Here is a 27409-nt window from a genome sequence, read left to right as displayed (position 1 = left end):
ATATTCTCGGCCCAGGCCGTAGCGTAACGGTCTGGGCACCGGACTGGTAATCCAGTCGCAGTGTGCCGCGGGTTCGACTCCCGGACCCAACACGGCCTTTACTGCATGTCATCCCCCCATCTCTCTCCCGTTTCCTGTCAGCCTACTGTCTGTCCCTTCAAAAATCAATAAAAGGCGTAAGCCGCAAAAAAAATATCTTAAAAAAATAAAATCATGATATTCTCAACAGACGGCTGAAAGAGCTTATTGCTTTGTTTTCTATTCTCTTCTTGCACCTCTAGCATTACGTTGCCCCCCACCACTCCCGTACCCACCATGAGCCGCTGGAAGGGTGACGTGCCCCGCGTGTACGAGCTGACCTGTGATGACACGGTGTGCCCTCCTGACAGCTACTGCCTCAGTGACTATGACAGTGGAGGCTCACGCTGTCACTGCAGCCTGGGGCGCAGAGGGGACACTTGCAGTGAAGGTGAGAGAAGGTTTGTAGTGAGAGCTGGGACACGTGCAGAGCGGTAAGCTTGATTTATACTTGCACGGTGGTGTCACCCGATGAAAACAGGCGATCTACAAGGTCAGAACACGTTGTGCTTGCAAGCTTGTAAATCTGCTATTTTCGGTGTATTGCGGCATATAAGTCAGGCTATAGATACACAAGCAGGCTGAGTCATGCAGCCAATGTGACCTGAAACACATGTGCGTATACACAAGCATGCTCACACACACATTCACACCTGCGGAATGCCACATTTGTCATTACTGGCAGTAAAAGGTAGTGATCTTTTAAAAGAGGATTCTGTCACCTCCATTACCCTCTTGTGTCCGGCAGAGCATCGAAAATGGTGATGTTGATCAAGGTGTTTACAGATAGAGGCATCCCTCCCCCTACAACAGTATTTTACACCTTTGCTTTCACGTTGAGATGAATTGTTTGGGAAAACTCTGATTTTGACCTACAGTATACTGTTCAATTGCTTGTATGTACTTTGTGTGCTTTGCAAAGGACACTGCAGTGAAACTCAATACCATGTGTTGTGCCCTTCCTCTCTCTGACTGTTACTATACAATTCTGTGTTAATTAGTTTAATGTCGAAATTAAATCTCAGTTGTATTATTCTTTACCCCTGTGTTCTCCAGTGGTGTCGGTGAACTTTCCTCGGTTCTATGGCCACTCCCACATGACCTTTGAACCCCTGAAGAGCTCCTACCAGACGTTTCAGATCACTATGGAGTTCAAGGTACACTAATTATCTCTCTATTAATGATAATAAATAAATTATGCTTCATATGTTCTCAGTGATTATAGTATGTAGATCAGCTGTTATAGCTGATCTACAAGCTCAAAACGTGTTGTATTTGTGATGTGTGACGTGATGTAATATAGTAGTGGGGTCTTTGAAACAGTCTCTCTGATGCAAGCGTAGTCAGTGTCCACTGTGGTTTAGTACAGTAGGTGAAAAGGTCTCTCTCTGGTACAGGCAGAGTCACTGGTTTAGTACAGTGGGTGAAAAGGTCTCTCTCTGGTACAGGCAGAGTCACTGTGGTTTAGTACAGTAGGTGAAAAGGTCTCTCTGGTACAGGCAGAGTCACTGTGGTTTAGTACAGTAGGTGAAAAGGTCTCTCTCTGGTACAGGCAGAGTCACTGGTTTAGTACAGTGGGTGAAAAGGTCTCTCTCTGGTACAGGCAGAGTCACTGTGGTTTAGTACAGTAGGTGAAAAGGTCTCTCTGGTACAGGCAGAGTCACTGTGGTTTAGTACAGTAGGTGAAAAGGTCTCTCTGGTACAGGCAGAGTCACTGTGGTTTAGTACAGTAGGTGAAAAGGTCTCTCTGGTACAGGCAGAGTCACTGTGGTTTAGTACAGTAGGTGAAAAGGTCTCTCTGGTACAGGCAGAGTCACTGTGGTTTAGTACAGTAGGTGAAAAGGTCTCTCTGGTACAGGCAGAGTCACTGTGGTTTAGTACAGTAGGTGAAAAGGTCTCTCTGGTACAGGCAGAGTCACTGTGGTTTAGTACAGTAGGTGAAAAGGTCTCTCTGGTACAGGCAGAGTCACTGTGGTTTAGTACAGTAGGTGAAAAGGTCTCTCTGGTACAGGCAGAGTCACTGTGGTTTAGTACAGTGGGTGAAAAGGTCTCTCTCTGGTACAGGCAGAGTCACTGTGGTTTAGTACAGTAGGTGAAAAGGTCTCTCTGGTACAGGCAGAGTCACTGTGGTTTAGTACAGTGGGTGAAAAGGTCTCTCTGGTACAGGCAGAGTCACTGTGGTTTAGTACAGTGGGTGAAAAGGTCTCTCTGGTACAGGCAGAGTCACTGTGGTTTAGTACAGTGGGTGAAAAGGTCTCTCTCTGGTACAGGCAGAGTCACTGTGGTTTAGTACAGTAGGTGAAAAGGTCTCTCTGGTACAGGCAGAGTCACTGTGGTTTAGTACAGTGGGTGAAAAGGTCTCTCTCTGGTACAGGCAGAGTCACTGTGGTTTAGTACAGTAGGTGAAAAGGTCTCTCTGGTACAGGCAGAGTCACTGTGGTTTAGTACAGTGGGTGAAAAGGTCTCTCTCTGGTACAGGCAGAGTCACTGTGGTTTAGTACAGTAGGTGAAAAGGTCTCTCTGGTACAGGCAGAGTCACTGTGGTTTAGTACAGTGGGTGAAAAGGTCTCTCTGGTACAGAGAGAGTCACTGTGGTTTAGTACAGTAGGTGAAAAGGTCTCTCTCTGGTACAGAGAGAGTCACTGTGGTTTAGTACAGTAGGTGAAAAGGTCTCTCTGGTACAGAGAGAGTCACTGTGGTTTAGTACAGTAGGTGAAAAGGTCTCTCTCTGGTACAGGCAGAGTCACTGTGGTTTAGTACAGTAGGTGAAAAGGTCTCTCTGGTACAGAGAGAGTCACTGTGATTTAGTACAGTGGGTGAAAAGGTCTCTCTCTGGTACAGAGAGAGTCACTGTGATTTAGTACAGTGGGTGAAAAGGTCTCTCTCTGGTACAGGCAGAGTCAGAGGATGGCTTGCTGCTGTACTGTGGGGAGAATGAACACGGACGTGGAGACTTCACTTCATTGGCCTTGGTGAGAGGGAAAGTGCACTACAGGTGAGTACTGCACTAGTTTGTTCATTCCATCCGATCAATATTTTTGAGGTTATTCACAGTAAAATCCTGAGTTTTAAAGCTGCATTTCCAAAACTTGTTTTGCTGTGTGAAAAAAATGTAAATTTGACCATTCAGAATTGGATTATGTTAATGTCATGGTTGTACTGTATTATTTATTATTAGTTGGTCTACTTGCGGTTATATTGAGAAATAAAATTAGTTGTCAAACAGGCACTCATCAGCTTTCTGCTATGCAGTTTCTGTATAGACTAAGGTCTAAAATCATACCGGGTCTTGACTGAAATGGAGAGGTTCAGGAATAATTGGACTGAATTTCACAGACAGAAAGCATTTCCCACAGGTTGTAAACCAAACACCAGCGGTGATTAAATCTTTTCATTTTGCTGCAATACATTAAGGAAATCCTACACCTAACATGTTTTAGAAATGCTCTGGGACTTTGCAGTGCACGGCATTTACCAGAAACCTTGTGAATATCAGCCAACGGTCAAAGAGAATTTTACTCTTCTTAACTATTTACAGTTACACCCTATAATTTAAACTTAGTTGACTGAGGTCCTCCAGGGGTCTTTACTTGGCCCTCTTATTTTTTTCCCCCTCTACATCAAATACTTTCACCCAAATTAGCCGATCTACAATCTCACAACCTCGCTGGATGTTCACCCATTATAACATGCCCAAAATACGGATGCTAGGCTTCATGTGGTTAAACACTTTGCCATCCTACAGGTTTAACTGTGGTACTGGTGCAGCTCAGATTGTTGGTGAGAGTCATGTTGTCCTGGGCCAGTGGCACACCGTTACTGCCTTTAGAGATGGGATGAGTGGCTGGCTCCGCATGGATAATGACAACCCCATATCTGGACGCTCACAGGTGAGAACTCACCAAAAGGGGTTCATTTGGTTATATTTGTACACTCTCAGAGTTACAGTAAATGAATGAGGATTTCACTGTGTATATGTTAAACAACACTTTAGTTTCTATTTTATTTAACAATAATGCACACAAGACCGCACAGACTATTTTGGTGCTATCCTTTTAGATCAAGTGTGTGTCTGAGTGTACTTTATTAGACAGAAATGTCTAATAAAGTACACTCAGACAGTATAATAAAGTATTCATTCAATCAATCAAACAAGCACAGACGAAGGTTCAACTGCAAATTATACCGTAGTCTTTAATCAACATTTCATCTGTTGAATGTATACGTTTTGCCCCCAGGATTTCTTTGATAATAATGACAAAGTATTAATAATGACAAATAATCGTAGTGGATGATGCCAACTAGCAAAAGCACAAGCAGTACGCACATTTGAAGCCATTTGAAGATAGAGCTTGAGTGAAATTGTTGTATCTTCATCACCGTTAAGAGCTCTACCATACTTGGACATAACCTTGCATCACCATGCTTTCTGCAGTACTTGCAGAAAGCCTGGTTTCTATTCCGATTTTTCTATGCTTTCGTTGAACAGTAGGCTATGGCTACCTACAGTAGTAGCTGTAATTTTAAGACATCATACAAATGTGTTGATGCAGTGATAGAGCAGACTGGAATGGGAGGAGGCGGGGCCTGGGAAGCGGAAGTCTACTGACATCTACTGGCCAAAATATGGGGTAAACAAAATTACAAAAAGTTCAACTGTACAGCGCGTAAGAACTATGTTGTAAGGTGGGAAAAGAAGTCAACCCAATAACCAGACCACTGAGTGATATTTTGAACCAAGATTGGAGCCAGTTGGAGTGCTCGTGTGCTGGCCAACCCCAGGCGAACACCATGGCTTGACCCTTTCAATTATAATAGTTTAATACCTCTGAAAGATTTAGTAAAAGACTAAGCCCCGTCTTATTTTACTACATCTTGCCTGGCAGTTACATTCTTTTCATTCATGTCTTCCAGGGTCAGTACACTAAGATCACCTTCCGCTCGCCGCTGTACCTGGGTGGTTCGCCCAGCGCCTATTGGCTGGTCAGGGCAACAGGGACCAACAGGGGCTTTGTTGGGTGTGTCCAGGGTCTGACCATCAACAACAAGGCAGCAGACATCAGACCATGGCCTCTGGGCAGAGCCTTAAGTGGCGCTGATGTTGGTGAGTTTGTGTGTGTGGTCGTATGTGTGCACATGTGTGACAGCCACAGGCAGCAGCATTTGGCCCCTAGGGCATTTTGAGTTATTGTTATGGGTGTTTGTTTTCTTTTGTTTCAGTCACTGAACTATAACACTATTTCTTAACTCCCCATAATGGTGATTGGCACTCCATGCAGTGGGCCCCTCTTTATACATTACAAAATGCTGAACAGCTGTGTAACCAGGGGAATGTAATTTACTGTACAGTAGGTCCCCTGAGCTGTGTTTCAGAAAAGACTTGGCTGTTGGAGATAGTATAGTACAGAGTGTATTCTGTTGTTCGTACAAACTAGATACTTTGGTTTTTAACTTGGTTTGGATAAGACCTTTCTATAATGTGTCCTTGTGCTTGATTTTTGAGGTTTCAAATTATTTATTTAAATTATCCCACAAGAAAAAAAGATTGCTTTTTACTGGTAGTTTCAATTTCACCCTCATTTACTCATTTCTGTTTCATTTAGTTATTTTGTTTGACGAAAGAGCAGGTTTCACAGATTTCTCTAGATGTTGACCAATAAGGGTCAATCTCTGGATTTCTTACCATAGTACTTCAAAAATCAAGTAAAAATCTAAATCTATTCATACACTGAGTAATCTCTCATGCAGTTTGAGATGAAGCGTCATTAATTTGGATTCCACCGAATGAGTTTTCCTTACCTGATTTACTCAATAGCCACTGTAGCTATTCTAAAATGCCTTGAGTTTGATAATAAAAACTATAAATAACCCTCTCAGGTTTTCATTTCATGATATTTTTAGTCTCTCCAATACAATAAAGTTATTTTAATTGAAAAAGAAAATTAAACAATATCAACACATTTAACTCAGCTTTACTACAGTACAGTTCTTTGTCTTAACGTACAGTATCTGTATAATATACGATGATGACATGCAGTAAAGGCCGTCGGGATCGGGAGTTGAACCTGGACCCCTGAGCTACAGCCCAGGCCAGCAAAAATGTTTTTAAATAAAAAATGTATGAAATGTGTGAAAACAGACTCTTGGAAAAGAGTATAGGCTATTTATTGATTGATTTCATACTTTATTAACAGGCTTTGGGCCAAGCCCCCTAGGAACTTGGCTTGTTTCCATTGTGGTCCTCTGTATAATATCGGAATCGGTCAAAATCGGTATCGGCAGATATGACCCTGCAAATAATCGGAGATCGGATATCGGTCATAATTTCATAATCGTGCACTGATTCTCAAAGTGTTATCAAAGCTTTAAAATACTTAAGCCCTATTTATTTTCCGGGCTATTGTAAAATAGGCTCACAACGAATAGTGATCTTGCAACGCGTTCAGATTGAGCTCATACTGTAGTTTTTAGAAGAATGTTGACAAATCTTAACAAATCTTTGACCTGAAAATGTTTTAAGAACCACTGGGTTATACTGTGCAACTGCCACTTGTATTTGATCAGTGGAGTTTTACTTTGAACTTGAACTTTTGTACAGTACAGTACAGTACAGTACAGTACAGTACAGTACAGTACAGTACAGTACAGTACAGTACAGTACAGTACAGTACAGTACAGTACAGTACAGTACAGTACAGTACAGTACCACTCACTTCAGATGGGTCAGATCTTTCAAAGAACTAACATAATTTATACTATGGTATGGGGCAAATCGATAATGGAGCTTGACTCTTGACTCTTCACTCTTCACTCACTGATATATTATTTATTTTATTTAATATATTAAAAAGTAATTTATATTTTTTTATTTGATTAATCGGAAAAGTATTTGATAGAATAATTTGGTAGAAGATTATTGATTATTTGCAGCCTGTGTGCAGTACCCTAATGTGTTTGTGCACCCTTGTTGTCTTCTGCCAGGTGAGTGCAGCGACAGTGTTTGTGATCTGGTCACCTGTTCCAATGGAGGAATGTGCTTCGCTAACCGTGCTGATGGCTACATATGTCTGTGTCCACTGGGCTTCAGAGGGTCACTGTGTGAAGAGAGTGAGTCAATACACACGCGTGCACACACACACGTACATGCACGCAACGACGTAGAGTCTGTGGGGGCCACAGCCCCCATGAAGATTCCCAGGGCCCCTTTAGGCCACCATGAAGATTTTCGTGGACATTTTACATTTACATTACATATTTTCTGGGAATTCCGAACATTTTGGACCTCTCCGCCGGCAATCTGAGAATCCCATCGTCAAATATTCGGGAAAACAGCGCCTCCCCTGTTGTTCCTCAATTGTCTTGAGAGACACCGGCCGTCCAAGAGGTGTTAAAAAGTGCTAATCGGGTTTCTTTTGTAGTTGTTCTTGAGGCGTGACATAATAACACTGATCAAGAATTCACCAAAGAGACCTAACCCTACACAGACTAGTGACTACACACTGACTCGAGAAAAGACCCATATCGTCCAAAATAGGCTGATCAGTCGCTGTCTGTGTAGGCTAATTCATTGGTAAAAGTATGCTAAATAACTCATTTTTAGACCATTTGGGAAATAAATAAATCCGCGACAATCCCCCCCCCAACGCAATTCTGTAGCCTACCCAAAGGTAAAACGCACCCGCCGCCTATGATCTCTCTCTCTCTCTCTCTCTCTCTCTCTCTCTCTCTCTCTCTCTCTCTCTCTCTCTCTCATAATAATAATAATATAGTCCTGAAAGTCCTCACCTTGGCTTGGAAATTGGTCTATAGAAGCTGCTTTAAAAGTACCAGCGAAAACAACATATTTTTTTCCGCGTGCCGGCGGGTGGGGGGGGGGGGGGGGGGGGGTTGCGGGGAGGCGGGGCTGCGGGGGGGGGGGGGGGGGGCCCCTTGAGGATTGATCAAACTCTTCGGCTCTGCATGCACGCACACACGAGAGCGCGCGCACACACACACACACACACACACACACACACACACACACACAGGGCACGACTCCAGGGCACTGAGCAGTGTTGATTTCGTCGTCCTCACTGGCAGGTAAGTCAGTAGGACAGCAGTGACAACACATGTGTGGGGAGGAATCTAATGGAAAAAATGACTAAATTGGGGAGAAAACGGGGTACAAAAAATATAAAGAAACTGGTTTAATCTACAACTCTGACGTTGAAAGATCAATCTGTGGCTTGAGCAAACACTTCAACAGCCGGCTTGGCAGCTGTTTTGTAGATTGTATCGCGTGTTGTTCGTTTAACTTTGAGTTACAAATGGATAAATGAACACTGAGGATTTTAATGTGTAATATATTTTTTCCACTGACCCTTTTGTTGTTACTGGGCTACTATAAATCAACACACACGCACGCACGCACACACACAAACACACACACACACACACACACACACACACACACACACACACACACACACACACACACACACACACACAAACACACACACAATGGTATCTCCATGTACTTGTAGGACATTTTAGATATCCTTTTTTAAGCATTATCTTTTGTTGTTGCCATTTTTAGCCCTAACCCTGAAGACTGGGGTATATTTAGTTGCGTGTCGCTATTTGGGCCTCATAAGTACTATCCTTCTCCTTGTCTCTCCAGATTTCCAGCTGTCCCTGCCCCACTTTAACGCCAATGTGTTTTCATACGCTGCCGTCCCCTGGCCCGAGACCAGTCAGAGTTATCTGTCCTTCATGGAGTTTGAGCTGACATTCCGGCCATCGGTATCTGATGGAACGCTGCTGTACAGCGACGACGTGGACAGTGGCGACTTCCTGGCCATTAACCTAGTGGACACATACGTGGAGTTCAGATTCGACTGCGGTTCTGGAGGGACCGTAATAAGGTGCCGGCAGACTTTTATTATTTAATACGTCGTTTTCAAACTGTAGAGCTGTGGATTTGTAATGCACATTGTGACTGTACACTGTACAGCGTTAAATCCTCAGCAGTCATTTGAGAGTGTACAAATCTACCAAAATGGACAGGTCACTTTGGTAAAGGTAACACTCAGGACTCTACACATAAGACAGTGTACTTGTGTTGTGTCCTGTAGGAGTGAGGAGCAGATCAGTATGAATGCCTGGCATGAGCTGAGGGTGTCTCGGACAGCAAAGAGTGGCATCTTACAGGTGGACAACCAGAAGCCAGTGGAGGGTATTTCTGAGGTATTCAGCATTCAGTCATTGTCCTCATTATTAATTAATAGCAGTGTACTGTGTCCTATGATATTTTTGCAGCAGCAGTTTTGTACTGGCACAACTAATGTCTGTATTTCTCTGTCTAAAGGGAGCATTCACTCAGATCAAATGCAGCTCTCCTCTTTATGTTGGTGGAGTACCTGCATATGATCAAACCAAGAGCACTGCAGGTGTGCGGGGGCCCTTCACTGGGACAGTCCAGAAGGTATGACAACAGAGTAATATATATGCCTTTTGGTTTGGGACAGTTGTTTTGATGATATTGTTGTTTTTAAGTGATGTAATACAACTCGTTGAAAGACAGTAATTTAAAGCAAAAGTCTATACAGGCTACCGTCGGGAAGGAGAACGAGAGATGCAGCATAGCCAAGTATCAAGAAAGTTCTCATGGCAGATGCAGTACGAGGCAGTATCAAGGAAGTTCTCATAGCAGATGCAGTACGAGGCAGTATCAAGGAAGTTCTCATAGCAGATGCAGTACGAGGCAGTATCAAGAAAGTTCTCATAGCAGATGCAGTACGAGGCAGTATCAAGGAAGTTCTCATAGCAGATGCAGTACGAGGCAGTATCAAGGAAGTTCTCATAGCAGATGCAGTACGAGGCAGTATCAAGAAAGTTCTCATAGCAGATGCAGTACGAGGCAGTATCAAGAAAGTTCTCATAGCAGATGCAGTACGAGGCAGTATCAAGGAAGTTCTCATAGCAGATGCAGTACGAGGCAGTATCAAGGAAGTTCTCATAGCAGATGCAGTACGAGGCAGTATCAAGGAAGTTCTCATAGCAGATGCAGTACGAGGCAGTATCAAGAAAGTTCTCATAGCAGATGCAGTACGAGGCAGTATCAAGGAAGTTCTCATAGCAGATGCAGTACCGATTTAAGGAAGTTCTCATATATAACCCGCGGCTCCATGTTAGAAGCATGGGTCAGAAGTAATAACCTCGTCCTAGAGAATCTACATACCCAAGTAGATTACCCACATGATCAGACTCTTAGACATCCTTGATTACAAATAGGTTGCCATTCTTTTGCTTCATATTCATTAACCTCTTTTGAGTCCTTTATACAGGAAAGGCGACTAAATTACGGCCACAATACGGTAGTAGGATATTATTTGAACGTATGCCAAGGGCAGTTTCCAATCAACTTTCTTTTTCTTGCTCTTTCTTTATTGCACGCGTCGTGTGTATGTTCATGTGTACACACACACTCTTACCCATGCAGCTGGTTCTCAACGACCGTACCATCGACATAGCATTGAGTTCTGCTGGTGGAGTTAACGTGGAGAATGCAGATCATCCATGTGTGGACAATCCCTGTGCCAACGGAGGAACCTGCAGACCAAAGTGGGACGGGTACGAGTGTGACTGCTCCCTAGGCTACGACGGCAGGCACTGCCAGAAAGGTCGGTTGCATTCACACAGTGACGTACTGTAACGTTGTCCTTTTACTTTTAGCTGGTCACATTGACTTTTCTTGGTTTTACACATTTACATCCTGAGTATTTTTATTCTGTGTTGTATAAGTGTTATAGTAAAATAGACTAGAATTAAGAGATAATGGATTGTATTTGTTTCAGGAGCAATGACAGCATCAGTATGAACATTTACAATTTAGCTTAAATTACTTCCAAGTCACAATTTTGAATTGTTAACTGGCATCATTTGTTGAACTGATTTCAATGTAACTATTGACTATGTATGGTATATACAGTATGATGCTCCATGAAAAGTAATGATTCCCTCTTGTGTAATAGAACTATTGGAACCTTTTAAGTCTGTGGTAAAGGAGATGGGCAACTAGGATTGAGCACTTCTGGATCAGAATGCATATGCATGCATATTTAATGCATGTGAAAGCAGAATATCAACATAGAGAGCATAGCAGAGCTATTGTTATTAAGATTATTGCAAGGTTATACCGTATACTATGACGCCACATTTCACCTTATAAACTATGTTCATTTGGGATTAAATGCTTTGTTTTTCCATTGCATTCTAACATAATCTAATGTATTGAACAATTTAATCTCTTCTAAGCTCCTCTATGCCCTCCTCTTTTTTAATGCTTTCACTTCCAGAATGTGGAAATTACTGTTTGAACAGTAAGTTTTCATTCAATATTGATTTTAGCAAAAAGGTCTATTAAAACCAGGAAATATTCAAATCTCAAAACAACAAACAAACAACATCACAACATTCTCAACATCACAATGTACTCAATATAACTTTCTGATAATGTTACTCCTTTTTTGTCTGGTATGATTAAGCATGCTTGTGCTGCCACCCTGTGGTCCTCTTAAGTAAGTGCCTTTTCCCCCCTCATTGCCAGCTGTGACTGAAGCGATTGAGATACCCCAGTTCATTGGCCGAAGCTATCTAACATACGATAACAGGGATATTCTGAAAAGGTTGGCAATTTCACACTCTTTTACACTTTTACAAAATAAATATCCCACAACTCCATCTTCACAAATTAATAATAATTGTGCTGTTTAAAGGCACAACAATTTATACACACACACACACACACACATGTATGCAGGCACGTACACTTGCACGCACGCACGTACAAACACACCCATGCATGCTAGAATCCCTTGCTACACGCATTTGTAGAACAGGAGACATGTTCGTGTAATTGTGTGTGATTGTGCGTTCTCACATGCATACCATCTGTTTGTTCAGGGTGTCTGGTGTCAGGACAAGCCTTTTCATGCGTTTCAAGAGCTCCGCAAAGGATGGTCTGTTGCTGTGGCGAGGAGACAGCCCAATGAGAACCAACAGGGACTTCCTGTCCATGGGGCTTCAAGACGGGGCACTAATCTTCAGGTGTGGCTATTTTTGCCGAATGTTTGCCTATTGGGACACAAGGGTTCATGTGGTTAAATATATCTGGATGCAGGCTATACAGGGACACAAATCATCTCATACGCTCCTTCAACTTCGCTCTGTGGAAAGATAATTGAATTATCCAAGATGATAAGACATTTATTGATCACATATCGTCCAAGTAAAGAACCTGGTTCCTTGAGTTTGATGGGATTGGCAGTAGCCCACAAAGATTTGATACATTTTATCTATTTACATCACATACACATTTTAACAGTCTTATCAAGAGCAACCAGGCGTGCGAATGTCAGATCTGCACTGCAGTATTACATATTGCAGGGGTTTTCAACTGATTATGAACCAGGGACCACCACCCAGACTAAGAATTACAATTTAGGTTATAATATTTATTATATTTGTAAGACCATCGCAAGTTTGGGGGCCAGGACAGAGTAAGGTAACAAATGAAGCAGAACAATGGTCAGCCCAGGTTAGTGGAGACAGAATTCAGCACCCAGTCATAGCAGAGTTAGAAGGGTCTTTTAGCAGCATTTTTCCTGCCGTTTTCCCCCTGAAAAACGTGTCCAGTCTGCAAGGACAATACGAGTAGGACTGAAAGTATACAGCTCCCTTGCAGCCTTTTTGTCATAACTATCATTTATGTAATGTAGCACTATAGTAAATATACTTAATACACACATTTTAAATAATCCTACATGTTCTCCATGTTTCTAGTTATAACCTAGGAAGTGGTGCAGCCAACATCATCATCAATGGGTCCTTTAGTGATGGAAGGTGGCACAGAGTAAAAGCTGTGAGGTAAGCAATAATACTGTAGTGTCACCTGCTTAAAGGGTAGTCTCACAATAAGCCTAGTTGAACCCTGTAACCACTTGCAACAGAATCTCTCATCTAACAAACCACTGTACCAATCACATTTCTTGTGCATGCTGCCAGTAAGACAACACAAGTATATTCTTACATTCCTAGGAGGTATGCATGCCTACTTCTTTCTGAACGGTTTAATAATCTCATTCTGGCAGGGTTGGTAGTGGGTAGAGCCACATGTCACATTCATAATTTAATTCCCATTAACATTATCACATCCATTGTCAGAAGAGTGTTTCGTTTGAATGGAGTAGTTCTTAAAGTCAATCTTTGGAAGAATTTTAAAAAGTCTACTTTATGTCTGTGTCAAAATCATTCAATTATGAATGGACCATGAGAAACCCTATTGTACCATTCAGGAAGAAAGTTGACATACATGCCAACTAGGAATCATCATGTTGATATAAAATGCTGTATGGTTGGGTTGAACATGATTTACAAGCTACCGTAAAAAGACAGAAAGAAAAAAATAACTGAAAAGGCACTCAAGGACTTTATTGTAGCAAAAGTTAAATGCCCGGATAAAGATCAGTCGGTCAAAACATTTGCTACAGTAAAGTCCTTTTAGATCTATATCTTCTTCTTCTGGTCTTTGAGTGCTCAGCCTCAGATCTTATCTTAAGTTTATTGTTTTATATTCTTTATCTCTGTTGGGCACCTGGTAGCTTTTCCTCATTTTTGTCTTTGGAATTCAAGCTGTCTAAATCTGTTGGAAAATCTAACATGTCTAAATCTGAAAGGGATGTTCTTGTTCAACTCTGCACTGACACTCCTACAATAGTTTTCCTTGCAGATGAAAAGTAGGAAAATGTGCCCAAAATTAACATTAAAATTGTTAAACTGTGATCATATCAAACATTATATTAAACATATCAGACAGTCTATATTTCCCAAAAGGAAATGCATGTATTTAATTCTGTCTGACCAGAAACACTGGTACAACACATCTGCACCGAAGATGCAAACTTAGGACGGTATCAGAATCAGGTATGGATTTACCCCCTTACCCCAAGGAAGTCCGACCCTGCTTATGCTGATGAGTACTTGCTATGCCTCATCTCTCCAGGGATGGACAGTCAGGCAAGCTGACAGTGGATGACTATGGAGCAAAGACAGGCAGGTCACCTGGCAAAATGAGGCAACTCAACATCAATGGGCCATTATATGTTGGTACGTAAACTTTAATTTTCTTCAGCGATCATACTTTACTGTACACAGAATATTATTTGTTGTTGGGCAGAAACCTTATCAGGGTTCCCGCGGGTCCTTAAAAAGGTCTTAAAAAGTATTTTATTTGACTTTCAAAATGGTGCAACAACCCTGCTTACCGTATATCTCCATATTTGTTTTTAAATAAATGAATGCCCTATTTTATACTTAGTGATATTACAGTGTCTCCCAAAAGTATAGCCAGTCTATCGCATTGCATCTTCTAGAATCTAGGTGGTTCTTTCCACTATATTTGAAACATTTTGTAAATACTATAGTCTGGAGTGCAACCACACTAATGAAATAAATAGAAATACATGCCATTAATGACATGCCAAAAATAGGGACACCAGGTTTTATTAACCAATGAAAAGTATTAACAAGAGCATGTGACTAAATAATAATGACACAGGTTATTTTGTCCATTTCCTGAAAAGCAGAGTTTTTGGATATACAAGGTTTCCGCCCGATAGCGACGACAATATGCTATGCGTTCTAGTTTGCATTCTTTGATTATGTGTTGTTTCTCTGAAGGTGGAATGAAAGAGATTGCCTTGCATACCAACAGACAGTACATGGGAGGCATGTTGGGCTGTGTGTCTCACTTCACTCTCTCCACTGACTACCACCTCGCTCTGGTGGAGGATGCAGCTGACGGCAAGAATATCAACACCTGCTCCACCTAGACATTTGCCTCGGATATGTGTCAACACCTTTCTCAGCATGAGTGAATCCCTTCACCAGCAATTGAAGTCAACTTCACCAGCAATTGAAGTCAATCTCTTGGGACCAATGGAACAGCTTTGTTATGATTGCTCTTACAGTATGTGAAGAACATAGTTTAAAACCATCTCTTAAGATGCCAAGACATGAATTACAAGGTCTATTTTAGCACCTTGACCCACATGAAACATTTTCCACAAATGCACGCTGTGTTGAAGACCAAAGTTAATCAACGGAAAACTATTCAGCATAAACGCTCTGGGAAATGAGGAAAACACTGCTGTGGGAATAAAAGGGATGATTGGAAGACCTTTTGAAGGAATTATTTTTCATGGAATGATTTCAGTTATATCTTATTTATTTTTTCTACTTTACATCATTATTTGGTTGCTGGAAATACCAAATTATTTAAGCAATTGCAATTTTACTTTTCTTAAACGTGACCTTGAGCGATTAGTACTAACTTGTTTGTAGAATATTTTCATCTGCTTTTGGGCCACGAATTACCATTGTGGTTATTGTATTATTATTATTATTTATGTTTTTATGTTGTTATGTTATGTTTTGTTTAATTCAGTCCTTAGACTACATTGTGTTTTTAAACGTATGTGTTGAGTTGACAGTGTAAACTGGCCAAAATGAGGGATTTCAATATAGTGATACTGCACTATATTGTATATGTCAGCCTTGGAGTTGAGTTTGTTGTAGATTTTGTTTCATACTGTACCAGTGACCATAGAAAATATCTATGAGTTGTGTTTTTAGTTGTCAGTTTTTTGTCCTTGCAGGCCTAAGGAAACTGGAATAATACCCTCGCTCTAAAAGGGATGCATATTTTCTCCACCACTGAAGTTCTTTTTGCAGATGAATCAGATCGGCATTGAGTGCATCTCAATACACGCTCATACGCTATACATTAACTGGCTACTTTCAACCTGGCATCGTTCTTTTGGATGTCATTGTAGTACAACAAATGTTCAAGTTTCTTTTCTATAATATCATATCAATTGCAGATCATAAGCTCACAACAAGCTTGTAAATCTATTCTTTTTTTAAATAGATTTTGCCACCCTTTATTTCAGAAATAACGCCTCTGGTTCTGATGTGTTTGAATGTCCTGTCTTGTTCATAAGAATTACTGTATGTTTGACAATCATTTTTGTCCCGCTTGTGAACAAGTTTTATTTAAAAACGAAACTATACATAACACTGTACTATCAATGCCCAAAGAACATTTTTAATTATTAAGAGATATTTGAAATTATAAAATAAAAACAAATATCTATCCCTTAATCTGCTCTATTGAGATTTTGTTTTTAACATCTTACTGGTATTCCAATGAGAGCCCACCAGTTTGTTCTGTAATTATTACTATTATTTGCTACCGTAGGTCGCAGATTACTGAAAACCTGTCCGTCCGTCGAACCGTCAGTCACATCACCATATATGGCCGTCAGTCCGTTACGCCTCGTGACACATCACACCACCATATACTGTATGGTCGACGCTCCATATATGGCCGTCTCCATATATGGCCGTCTCCATATATGAAGATCACGACATCGACCTCATCAAACCCTGGATAGCCATACATGGAGAAGACTGGATCATAACCTAGATCTGCATATATGGAGCCGGCCAGCAACTCTACATCTGACCTCAAACCTCAGACCCTTAGATCTCCATATATGGAGCTGACCTGTTCTGACATTCCCTATGTTGATTCTCCCCCACCCATCCTTCCTCTTCGATGTCTTCCTTTTGACTGATACCTGTCCATTCAAACTCTAGACGGGCCCTCAACAGGCCCGAGTTCTCAACAGGCCCGAAAATTAAGTCCGGGCCTACCTTGGCCTCATTAAACCCTGTACAGTGTACACTCAAGACACTGTCCCCGCTGCCACCCTTAGATCTCCATATATGGAGCTGACCTGTTCTGACATTCCATATGTTGATCTGACCTTATCAAACCCTGTACACTCAAGACACGCTCCATATATGGCCAGACCTCATCAAACCCTGTACACAAGACACTGCCCCCACTGCCACCCTTAGATCTCCATATATGGAGCTGACCTGTTCTGATATTCCATAATGTTGATCTGACCTCATCAAACCCTGTACACCCAAGACTTACTGGTATTTATACTGTCTGCTGCGTTGTTTGGTTTGAAAGTAATAGACTCAATCAGAGATCTCATATCCTCTGGCTACACAATACTATGACATTATGTACCTGTCAGCATTGTGCCAAACTGCTAGTTAATGTATGGATGCAAGAGAGCTCATTCACAACTTCAGAGTCCCCCAGGGTCTACAAGGCCCACTCCTTTTTTCCCCTCTACCACACCAAATATCTTTGCCAAAAATAGTAGTTAGATCTACTATTTTTCAACGCGATGTGTTGTGAGCTTGTAGATCAGCTGTTTTATCTGAACTTTCGCCCAAGAATAGGTACAGTATATTCCTATATATCCTATTATCCTCTGAACCACTTTGACCACTAGGTGGTGGTAATGGACGGAATTTGTCGAACCTCTAATCAAGACAGCAGGGCGATGGTCTCCTCATTCTGTTGAATATTCTATGTTGTTTATAATCCTCTTCTCGCTTCTAAGGAAAATATGAGGATACACGTTATCACAAAGAGAATGACACAAAGATCATATTGGTTTTTCTAGTCACTTCAAGGGTTGGATATTTGTGGTTTGGTTTCTCTGTCTTGAGCTTTATTGTTTTTATAGGGCCTGTGGTGCTATGGTACCATGAGGTTCATCCATAGTCGAAGAAACCACGAGTGCTCCTGTTGAGTCTTCAAAGTATTCTTTAGTTTATATGACCAGTGAAGATATCCTACACAAAACTCTTGTTCTTTGGTTGGCTTTTTTTTATCACATTAGTTGCCATTTTATCTGGAAAGATACCTCGATGTGTTTGACCCAAAGCTTAGAATGGACAGTTTTTCCCAGGTGTAGTGATGATAGTTTGTTTTCAGTGAGCCAGGTGCAGATTCTACCAAAGAGGTGAGGGCTTTTTCAACCTGCAATTTTGTCCTCGTCTGAGACCAGCAGAGAGAACAATTGCAGTCACATACTGTCTGTCACATATGCAGCATGCTCAATTCTTGTATTTCAACCTTTTCCATTCTGTATGTTTTTGCTTGAGCAAGACACAACATCTTTGGGGATCAATTGCAGATTATGGTTACTGGAGAGTATTAAAACATGACCAAGACCATGACAGCTGTAGTTTATCTTTTGTCCCACATGTATTAAAATGACTTCTATATAGACACCGGGACATTGGTCATTGCTACAGGAAAGGGAAATAAACATCATCATACCCAGCATATATTTCCCTCACCTGTCTCCTCTTGCTAATTACCTCTGCTCATCTACTAGCTCCATTCCCCACAGCCAATCAGACCCAGCCACTCCACACTTAGTATATTCACCTGTCACTCATTATAATGGCCTCTAGTCACTCCATCTCAGATTATTGTTCTTCTTCGCTCCACAAGGTCCGTCTGTGTATACTGTACTGCTATATTTAGTGTTTGTTTGGTGTCAAACTAAACTTTACCACAATTGTTTTTGCTTTGTGGACTCCGTACTTTTGCTTGCACTTCACTAAAACTTTTGAAACCTGCAATTGCAAAACTACCTGAGATATTTTTATGTCATTAGAAATTAATGTTCTAAGGTTAATTTGTCAAGAGATGGCATGAAACTCAACATTAATTTGTTTGTCCTTATATGTTAGCTTTCCTCAGCCTTCAGGTTCACTGAACCTAAACATCACAGGAATCAAAAGCAGGAATGCCTTCTTTAGACTTTACCTCTGTTGAGTTATATGCCTAATTTACTGTACTTGGCTGTGCGCCATTGTTGTTCACAGATAATTAATTTAAAAGCTGATCTACAAGCTCACAACGTGATGGTGTTTGACTCAAATGAGCTTGTATGTATATCATCTTTTTTCTTTGTTCAACATCTAGTAGGATATACTTGGACTAAGACGGTATAGCCTACATTTAAGTTACAGCAATGGTCGAGACCAGTCTAATATGGATTGCTTAGAGGTTTGCAATTTTGTATGTTACATAATACAAGGCATTGAAGCAATATGTGTAGTAAATTGGCTACACGATTTGGAAACAAAATGGGTAGATGAAGAGACACACTGGTGCTTGTTTTTGATTTGTCCCTCCATTGTCTTCTTCAGGGACACAGCATGGCAGCATTGGTCTGGCTGCCAGTGGAGGTGTTGGATTGGACCATGGACTGTAATGCTGCCTGGGGTTGGATTGGACCATGGACTGTAATGCTGCCTGGGGTTGTCACAGGTATGTCCTGTAGAGCAGGCAATGATCCATAATGAATGAATGAATGAATGAGTTTATTTCGAACATTATTTTAAATCAAATACATTAAAACAAAACTGAAACAAAAAAGAAAATACTCCAACAATGTCCGAAAAGGAAGTATAAAACGTATTAAACCCTGTACACTCAAGACATGCTCCATATATGGACAGACCTCATCAAACCCTGTACACACTGCCCCCACTGCCACCCCTTTTGCTTTTACCCATATAACTTAAAAATATATATACATAATACATGTATACACACATATATTTACAACAACCCAATTTATCATTGCTTAAAGGAAGACATTCTCGGCAATAACAGAAATAAAATCAATACAACTGGTAAACCCGGTACTTTAACTAAAAAATAATAAATAAAAATCATTGGCACAGCTAGGGGAGGGTAATCACTGGCACTGTCACTTATATGAATATGTGAGAGAGCATTTTTGATTTAAAATAAAGTAGTTCATTAGATTAATGGCCCTATTTTCATCAGAGCTCCCTGTAAACCCCTTATCCCTAAACTTCTTTGCCTTTTTTGAGTGGTGCAACCACTCCTACAACCAGCAATGTCCGTGCGTATCTATGTAGCAGTGGCGTATCTATGTAGCAGTGGTGAGCACGAGTATATGACTTATTAGTACCAGTAGGGGGAGCCAGAAACAGAGAGAGGGATAGATAGTGCTGTGCCTGCGAGAGAGAGAGAGAGAGAGAGAGAGAGAGAGAGAGAGAGGATTGCACCACTCAGTTCACACGGGTGTGATTTTTCTTTTACTATTTTGAAAAAGATTTTTGAAAAGTTCAAATATCCAATCTTAAAGTTCACATGTTGATGTAGATCGGCTAGTAGAACAAATTGTATGTTTTTTTTTATATTAAAACGGCAAAACGTTTAGTGATAAGGGGTTTAGCACTGACGAAAATAGGTCCCCTCATACAGTATATGTACAGGTATGCAAATTACATCCTGCACCTAGGCCTAATTACACATTAATTCAAACTCGCGACTAGGGATACCTATCTCCCAGATGCTAATGATTATTACAATGCCCTGATGAGAAAGAAAATTGTTCAGAGGAAGAAGTATTTTATTTTGATGGTGTCATAATTAATTGTAATGTTGCTATGGCATGCTGACAGATGTGACAATCAAGAAAATAAAAACATGGCACTTTGTTTACCAATACTTTCTAATTAAATGAAAATGGTATGGTTAAAATTAATTGTCGTATTTGACTCTATTATTGTTATGCCTGACATGTTACTGGATTAGCTTAAAATAAATGAAGTCAAATAAATCCTCTGAACTGCTTTCTATCACCATATTTCATTTTTGTTCCTTTCTACTAATGAATTACAAATAGCCTAAGTGAATGGTCTCATAATAAAGATGATTAAAACCAAACCTCCATGTTTTTTAGTAGGCTAGAATTAATTCATAATTATCATTTATAATACTGAGCTGAATCAGCCATTCCTTCATCTTAAAATTGGATTAAGGGAGGACCGGCTGGTGGACCACAGCCACGTCACTCTGACTCAGACATAACCATAAACAAACCTGATACATCCATATAGGCATGTCACTATAACCATAAAGAAACCTGATACATCCATATAGGCATGTCACTATAACCATAAAGAAACCTGATACATCCATATAGGCATGTCACTATAACCATAAAGAAACCTGATACATCCATATAGGCATGTCACTATAACCATAAAGAAACCTGATATGCCCATTACATAATATAGCCATACAGTAATATACTGTATGGAGATAATGGTTGTCCAGACAGAGCCACAGATCCGACAGCTATGCACATATTATGTGCATATGGGACTGACCAGAGCTTTCTATTAGAGAGTTGATCCGTTCTCTTCATCGGGCCGGGTCTGTACAGGGTATATGGCTATGGGCATATTAGCTCTGGTCCATAGCTCTAATGCACGCATTAGAGCTATGTTACTCTCAACTTCCGCCGCTCGCATGAATGCAGACCAGCCTCTACTCTTTGGCGTAAATAAAAATAACTATTTGCTACTCACCAAAACAAAGGCGAGTTGTGTCATTAGAAAGCCTACTTTCCTTAGTGGACGCACTCTGAGCCCCCCACCACACGTATAAACTGTACTTTTTGGCCAAAAGGGGATTTTGTTTCCACCGGGAAAAATATATTTTTAGTTACTCCGCTGCGTCCTCTACTGATATTGCCCAGAGCTATGGGCATATATAGCCTACTGTACTAATGACATCAGGGATCTCCAATATGGACATACAAGGAACACAGGTACAGACAGATACAGAGATGTCCATATATGGGCACAAAAGGGGCACAAACGGGTACTCTGACAAAGCCCCTGCATAAACAGGCCAATCCCTCTTAAAAATGCATCAATTTAATTGTGACTTTAATTTTAGAAAGAGAGGGGCAGGGGGGGCTATTTGGCCTACAATAAATCTCATTACATTTATCCCTAAGCCTGTATACTGCCCTGGTTTTTCCACATGCAATCTAAGCTACATTCTCTACGCACTGGTCAACATGAGCCCAGGGGACGCTAAAGAGGTTTTAAGATGGACATTACATGTGTCACTCTCATTTCTGTCCATTTTCATGTCAGATTGCTGCATTTCCTGTTTTCTTCTCACTTTCGTAATCGTAATACATTTCAGACAAATTCAGACCTTCTGAGATCAAATGGCTCAAAGTCTTCCAACACCATATTCTGCTACCATCTTTAAATAGGTCACACCTCAAAATGATAAACAAAGGTTTAGCTACATGTAGCTGAGCAACAGCACCACTCAGTATAGGTTAATGGTTTGCTAGCTTTGCTTGCATGTTTTTTTTAACTTTAACAACACTGTAATGTTTAATATGGCATTGACATATGACATAATATTCCACTGGAATGATTCCAGTAAATCATTTAGTATTAGGCTGAAGATATTTTGGGATGTACTATGGGAGTATGGGGTGAGGGGAAATGAGGGCCATGATCAAATCCTTGTACTCCCAAAGCGAGAGCTGTGTCTGGGTTCTCCACAGTATGTCAGACTCGTTCTTGTGGGGATTGGCCTCCGACGGCACTGTGCATTGTCATCTCTTGTTCGTGATATTCATGGGCAAATCTGAGATCTCAAGACGCAGTCATGGAGGAGAGGGTATACACTTCAGTGGGCTGAGGATTGCATCACTGCTTTTTGTAGATGATGTGATCCTGATGGCATCATCCCTCTTGTGACCTCCAGCTCTCACTGGATTGGTTCGCATGCATGTGTGAAGCAGCTGGGCTGAGGAAGCCATGGTTCACTCCGGGTTGGGAATGAGGTCTAGCCCCAGTGAAGGAGTTCAAGTGGGGAGGACGGAGGGAGAATTGGAGCAGCAGGAGTTGTATTGTAGTCACTGTACCGCACTGACACTGTTGTGATTAAAAGAGAGCTGAGCTAGATGGCAAAGCTCTTACAATTTGAATTTTATTAACATAAAAAACATACACAATTTAAAAGATAATTACAGAAAAACTAAACAAAACAAAGACCTACACTATGAGAAACGAAATAGTGAAACTGTTAAAGTCCTGTATCTATGGTATTTAGTTACTATGGTACCTATTATCTACCTTACTTACTATTGTAGGTCTATTATCAGTGGTACTTACTATAACTTATTATTTATGGTACTTACCTATATGGTACTTAGCTTTTATTTATGGTACTTACCATCATTTATGATACTTAATTTACAGGCCTGGAATTTCATCGTTTTAGGGAAGGTGTAGTCATTTTATACACAGTATAACTATTAGCTAAATAAATAAATACAGCTTTTTATTTCAGAATTCAGAATCTCAATATCTCTAAAAAACATATTGACGGAAAAGAAGCAAACACAAAAACTGTGGAATCAGCTGACACACTTGACAGCTGACATCAATGCCACTGTGGCCATAGGCTTATAGGGTTTATTATGTTTTGAAGAGCATAAGGCCAAATAAAGGGGCAACGGTGTCCATGGACTTCATGGCCTCCGTGAAATTGACTGGACGAATACGTTTGCGGATTATGAAGTCCTCTGAGCATGACCTAGGAAAGGGAAGTCTGGCACTCTCTGATGGAACTGTTGCCCCTACGATATGGATGGATTAGGCTGAAGAGAGTGGGAGATAAACCTTGTCACTTTGACCTCAGATGATAATCATTCATTGAAAACGGCAACATTTTCATGAATAATAGTACTCTCTAGTCTGTCTGTCTGTCTGTCTGTCTGTCTGTCTGTCTGTCTGTCTGTCTGTCTGTCTGTCTGTCTGTCTGTCTGTCTGTCTGTCTGTCTGTCTGTCCACTCTGTCCGTCCACTCTGTCCGTCCACTCTGTCCGTCTCTGCTTTTACTATAGCAACAGTTTATATATAAATATTGTCATATTTCAGTTTTTTCCCCTGTGTATAGGCTAATATTGACTAAACACTGAATGGCCCATAGCCCTGGGGATGCACAGTACCCGTGGTCATGGGACCATTAAAACACAATAGCCTGGCTACACTGAAGTGCACGGCGCACGCCAATAGCTGCGGGAGCTTAATAAACATATTAAAGCATATACTGTATGGGGCTTGGCTTGGGCACCTAAAGCCTCATTTATGCTCCGTCGCACGATGTATCACAAGTTGAAAATAGAAGACCTACAAGCTCACAATGCGGCTATTCTATTTTCAACATGTGATACCGCCGTGCGTAAAACAGGCTTAATACTGATCAATAGTAATTGGAACAACGACCTAATATCGCCCTACTGTACATCATGGAGACCTTCCACAACACTAATGTTTTTCCATAGACCCAAGGGCATTTTACATAGTATGAACATTGTTGGTGTAGGCAGGATAGTGAGTGACTTGCTGGTTGCCAGTTGGAATCCAGACTGGATGGAAAAGTCTAGGTGGGCGAAGTGAATTAATGAAATTACTTATTAATGTTCTATGAAGTGCTTTTATTGTCTGTGATAAAGTTCTTTCAATTGCATTTTATATTTGAGCGGCGCTAGCTGCTCCAAATGCACAGCTTTGTGTGTATGTCTGTCTGTATTGTGTGTATGTCCGTCTGTCTGATTGGCTGATGACGTTCTCATCATCATACACCATCATCATGACAAAAGGTGCCGCTCACTTCACACAAGTGTGAAGTGAGTGGGGGGTGTAGTGGGGGTGACATGATAGGGGCCCTTGAAATGAAATAATAATTATTTGGAAAGACGAGATACAGTAGAATCAGGCTAATTCTGACTGCCTAAATCAGCATTTCTATAAATGTGATTGATTGAATACAGTTCAATTAAGGTCCGATACGAGGATTTAAACCCAAGAAAGCCTATGGCTTGTTTGCATTGGGGTCCACCATATAACATTCACAAATGCCGATGTATACGTTTGTACATTAATAGAATATCTGAATATTGACTATACCGTCACATAGACGGTGACAATTTCTGTCTCCCTCTCCCACTCTCCTACCTCAATGGCGGAAGTGGTAATCCTCTCTTAATTAGACCAATCTGTCAATAATGCGCGTCTCATATCTGTCTCATATGCGTCTCCATCTGCTTACCATGCCTGGTCAAATCTCATCGTTCCCCATGGACTTCTACATTCAATGGCAAACGACGAGCACATCCCTATATATATTTTCATGCCTCCATACATCTTTCAGCATCCATTTTCTGCTCAAGTTTGATTGATTTATTTTCTTCTTTTCCCACTACCTGATTATATTCATGAGGCTTATCATACTATACAGTACATGGCAGTTTGACAGGGATTAGAGAAAGATGAGAGCAAGTCAATCTCCACATTGTAGCTCAAGCTTGTGGCAGGATGTATTGTGACAAGAAACCTGCTGCCGTGCTTAATATAGATTTTACCCTTTTGTAGTACGTACTGTACTGGATACAATCCCCAATAAACTGCCATCTTTATTTTAGAACTACCTGCCTCCCCGCAGGGGCAGTCTTATCTCTTATCACAACAGTCAATAGATTATTCCATTTACATTCTCTGTTTAGTGGAGAGTTTTGTAATTTAGTTTATTATTATTATTAGGCCTATTATTATTATGATTATTATGTTAGTTTCTGTTTTTGATAGATTTAAAATTAAATCTATTGCCAAATAGATACTTTGTAAAAAGCTATTTTGTGTCAACAATTCTAAATAATGGAATTCCATGGAGTAAATCTACCCACTGTTTCTATGTTGTACTAATAAACATAAACATAAATGTTGCATAAGGTCAACAAGGCTAGAACAGCCCTGCAGCTGTCAACCTGAAAACATCTGCTGATGCTGTACATGATATGTATTAGAGAATGGACTTAATACACGAGCACAACGTGCATACACATACACATGCAGTACATGCATATTTGCACACACTGACATGCATACGGGCAGACACAGATTCAAATACGCATGCACACACACGTTATACTCACACACATACACACTATCATAATATCTCATATCAAGCAGAGAAAATGCCCGTCCACATGCATGCACAATGGAAAGATTATGACGGTTATTGGTTGCTGTAGGGGCTTAGTTGATATAGTCTTTCTAATCTCTGCATTCCTCCCCTTCCTTCATCTCGTAACCTCTTTCGGCCAACATGACGGTCCTGCACCATAAAAAGTAACAAAGTGAAATTCAGCGTTCCAGAGGGAAACAGTGTTTAAAATGCTGGGAGTGCATCAGAAGGACATTCAAGAGGGGATTTGTCAAAATATTTTTCTTATCAGTGACCCCGTTATATAGCAATGGACACACAACTCAATTTGTGTGTGTGTGTGTGTGTGTGTGTGTGTGTGTGTGTGTGTGTGTGTGTGTGTGTGTGTGTGTGTGTGTGTGTGTGTGTGTGTGTGTGTGTGTGTGTGTGTGTGTGTGTGTGTGTGAGTGAGTGAAAACATGTAGGGTAAAATGGCTGGATACTATATGTTGGTGAACATCATGTGTGTTACATAAGAGACAGGGAGTTAAAGGGTTCGACCTCCGGGCTGCATTGTGTTCCATGCACATGGATTGGGACACAGAACAGAAGGGGCAGGATGTGTTTGAGGAGAGGGAGGAAGATATTTAGTCAGAGAGGGAGAGATAAAGGCAGAGCGGGAGGGAGCAGAGAGTGAGTGAGTGAGTGACAGAGCAGAGAGACTCAGCGAGTGAGAGAGAGATAATCAAAGACACTAATACACAGAGCTGGTTGGACAGCTGCTGTGGCTGGTGAAGAGGCTGCAGGCTAAAACTGAATGGATGTTTAGAGACAAGTGTCTCTGCAGTGGAGCGCTTGTGCCCATGGATCTAACACACAGGAGGAGATTCTTGTATCATCAAATCAACCTTGAGTCCGTTTGAGACCTGTGCAACACCATTTTTGACCATACTACTGGAGGAGAATAATGGACCTAACTCCTAATGGCACCTGCAGAGAGCCAGCACCTCAGTGGCCCCTTGGAGTCCAGAGCCACGGTTTGGTGAGGAAGTTTTGGTTAGGACCACAAATTGAGTCACTGGAGAATTAATTACTCTGGACATAATTATTGTCTTCAGCAGCATGAGGCTTTACAGTATGTGCAATTTAGTTTGAAGCTGTTTTTTATGTTGCCTTAACTTTCACTATCCTCTGCTTAACACAGTTGAACTTTTTAACTGTTTATAAGTAACATAAACCTGGAGGAATGTTTAGAATAGCATTCGAAACCATTTGCAAGACTTTTTTTTCCCTGAATGAATGAACACATCTGTTTTAACGGCCACAAAGATTTGCTAGCCTGCGTGTGCAATGGCATGCACAGAGAACGCTGAGAATTCTCAGGGACGCCTATGGGCAGTAAAATGAGAGAACATATTGAATGAGACATACAGTAGAGTTTCACTGATAATCAGCACCGTGATATTTATGATGTAGCCAGTATTTTTTTAATTACAGCCTAGGTTTATTTTGTTTTAATAAACTACAGGATACGTCTGTTTTTGAGAAATTAACATAGTTATGTTAT

General features: G+C 40.9%; 1 protein-coding gene across 1 annotated transcript in view; it reads left to right on the top strand.

Annotated features, from left to right (window-relative positions):
• egflam (EGF-like, fibronectin type III and laminin G domains) overlaps positions 1-16206 on the top strand; it is a 44792-nt gene extending 28586 nt beyond the window's left edge. The window contains exons 10-25 of the mRNA XM_083784299.1: positions 282-469; positions 1135-1235; positions 2973-3073; positions 3824-3968; positions 4993-5182; positions 7060-7185; positions 8738-8981; positions 9192-9303; positions 9425-9541; positions 10559-10739; positions 11415-11438; positions 11666-11744; positions 12022-12165; positions 12901-12984; positions 14120-14223; positions 14797-16206. Of these exons, the coding sequence (XP_083640425.1) occupies positions 282-469; positions 1135-1235; positions 2973-3073; positions 3824-3968; positions 4993-5182; positions 7060-7185; positions 8738-8981; positions 9192-9303; positions 9425-9541; positions 10559-10739; positions 11415-11438; positions 11666-11744; positions 12022-12165; positions 12901-12984; positions 14120-14223; positions 14797-14948 (2092 nt within the window). The 3' untranslated portion in view covers positions 14949-16206. The remainder of the gene's footprint in view (positions 1-281; positions 470-1134; positions 1236-2972; positions 3074-3823; positions 3969-4992; positions 5183-7059; positions 7186-8737; positions 8982-9191; positions 9304-9424; positions 9542-10558; positions 10740-11414; positions 11439-11665; positions 11745-12021; positions 12166-12900; positions 12985-14119; positions 14224-14796) is intronic.
• Positions 16207-27409: the final 11203 nt, after the last annotated feature.

This window comes from Protomyctophum parallelum (assembly GCF_964188405.1).
Source record: "Protomyctophum parallelum genome assembly, chromosome: 15".
Lineage (NCBI taxonomy): Eukaryota > Metazoa > Chordata > Actinopteri > Myctophiformes > Myctophidae > Protomyctophum > Protomyctophum parallelum.
The sequence above is the reverse complement of the archived record's forward strand: the minus strand, read 5'-3'. Positions and strand labels throughout refer to the sequence as shown.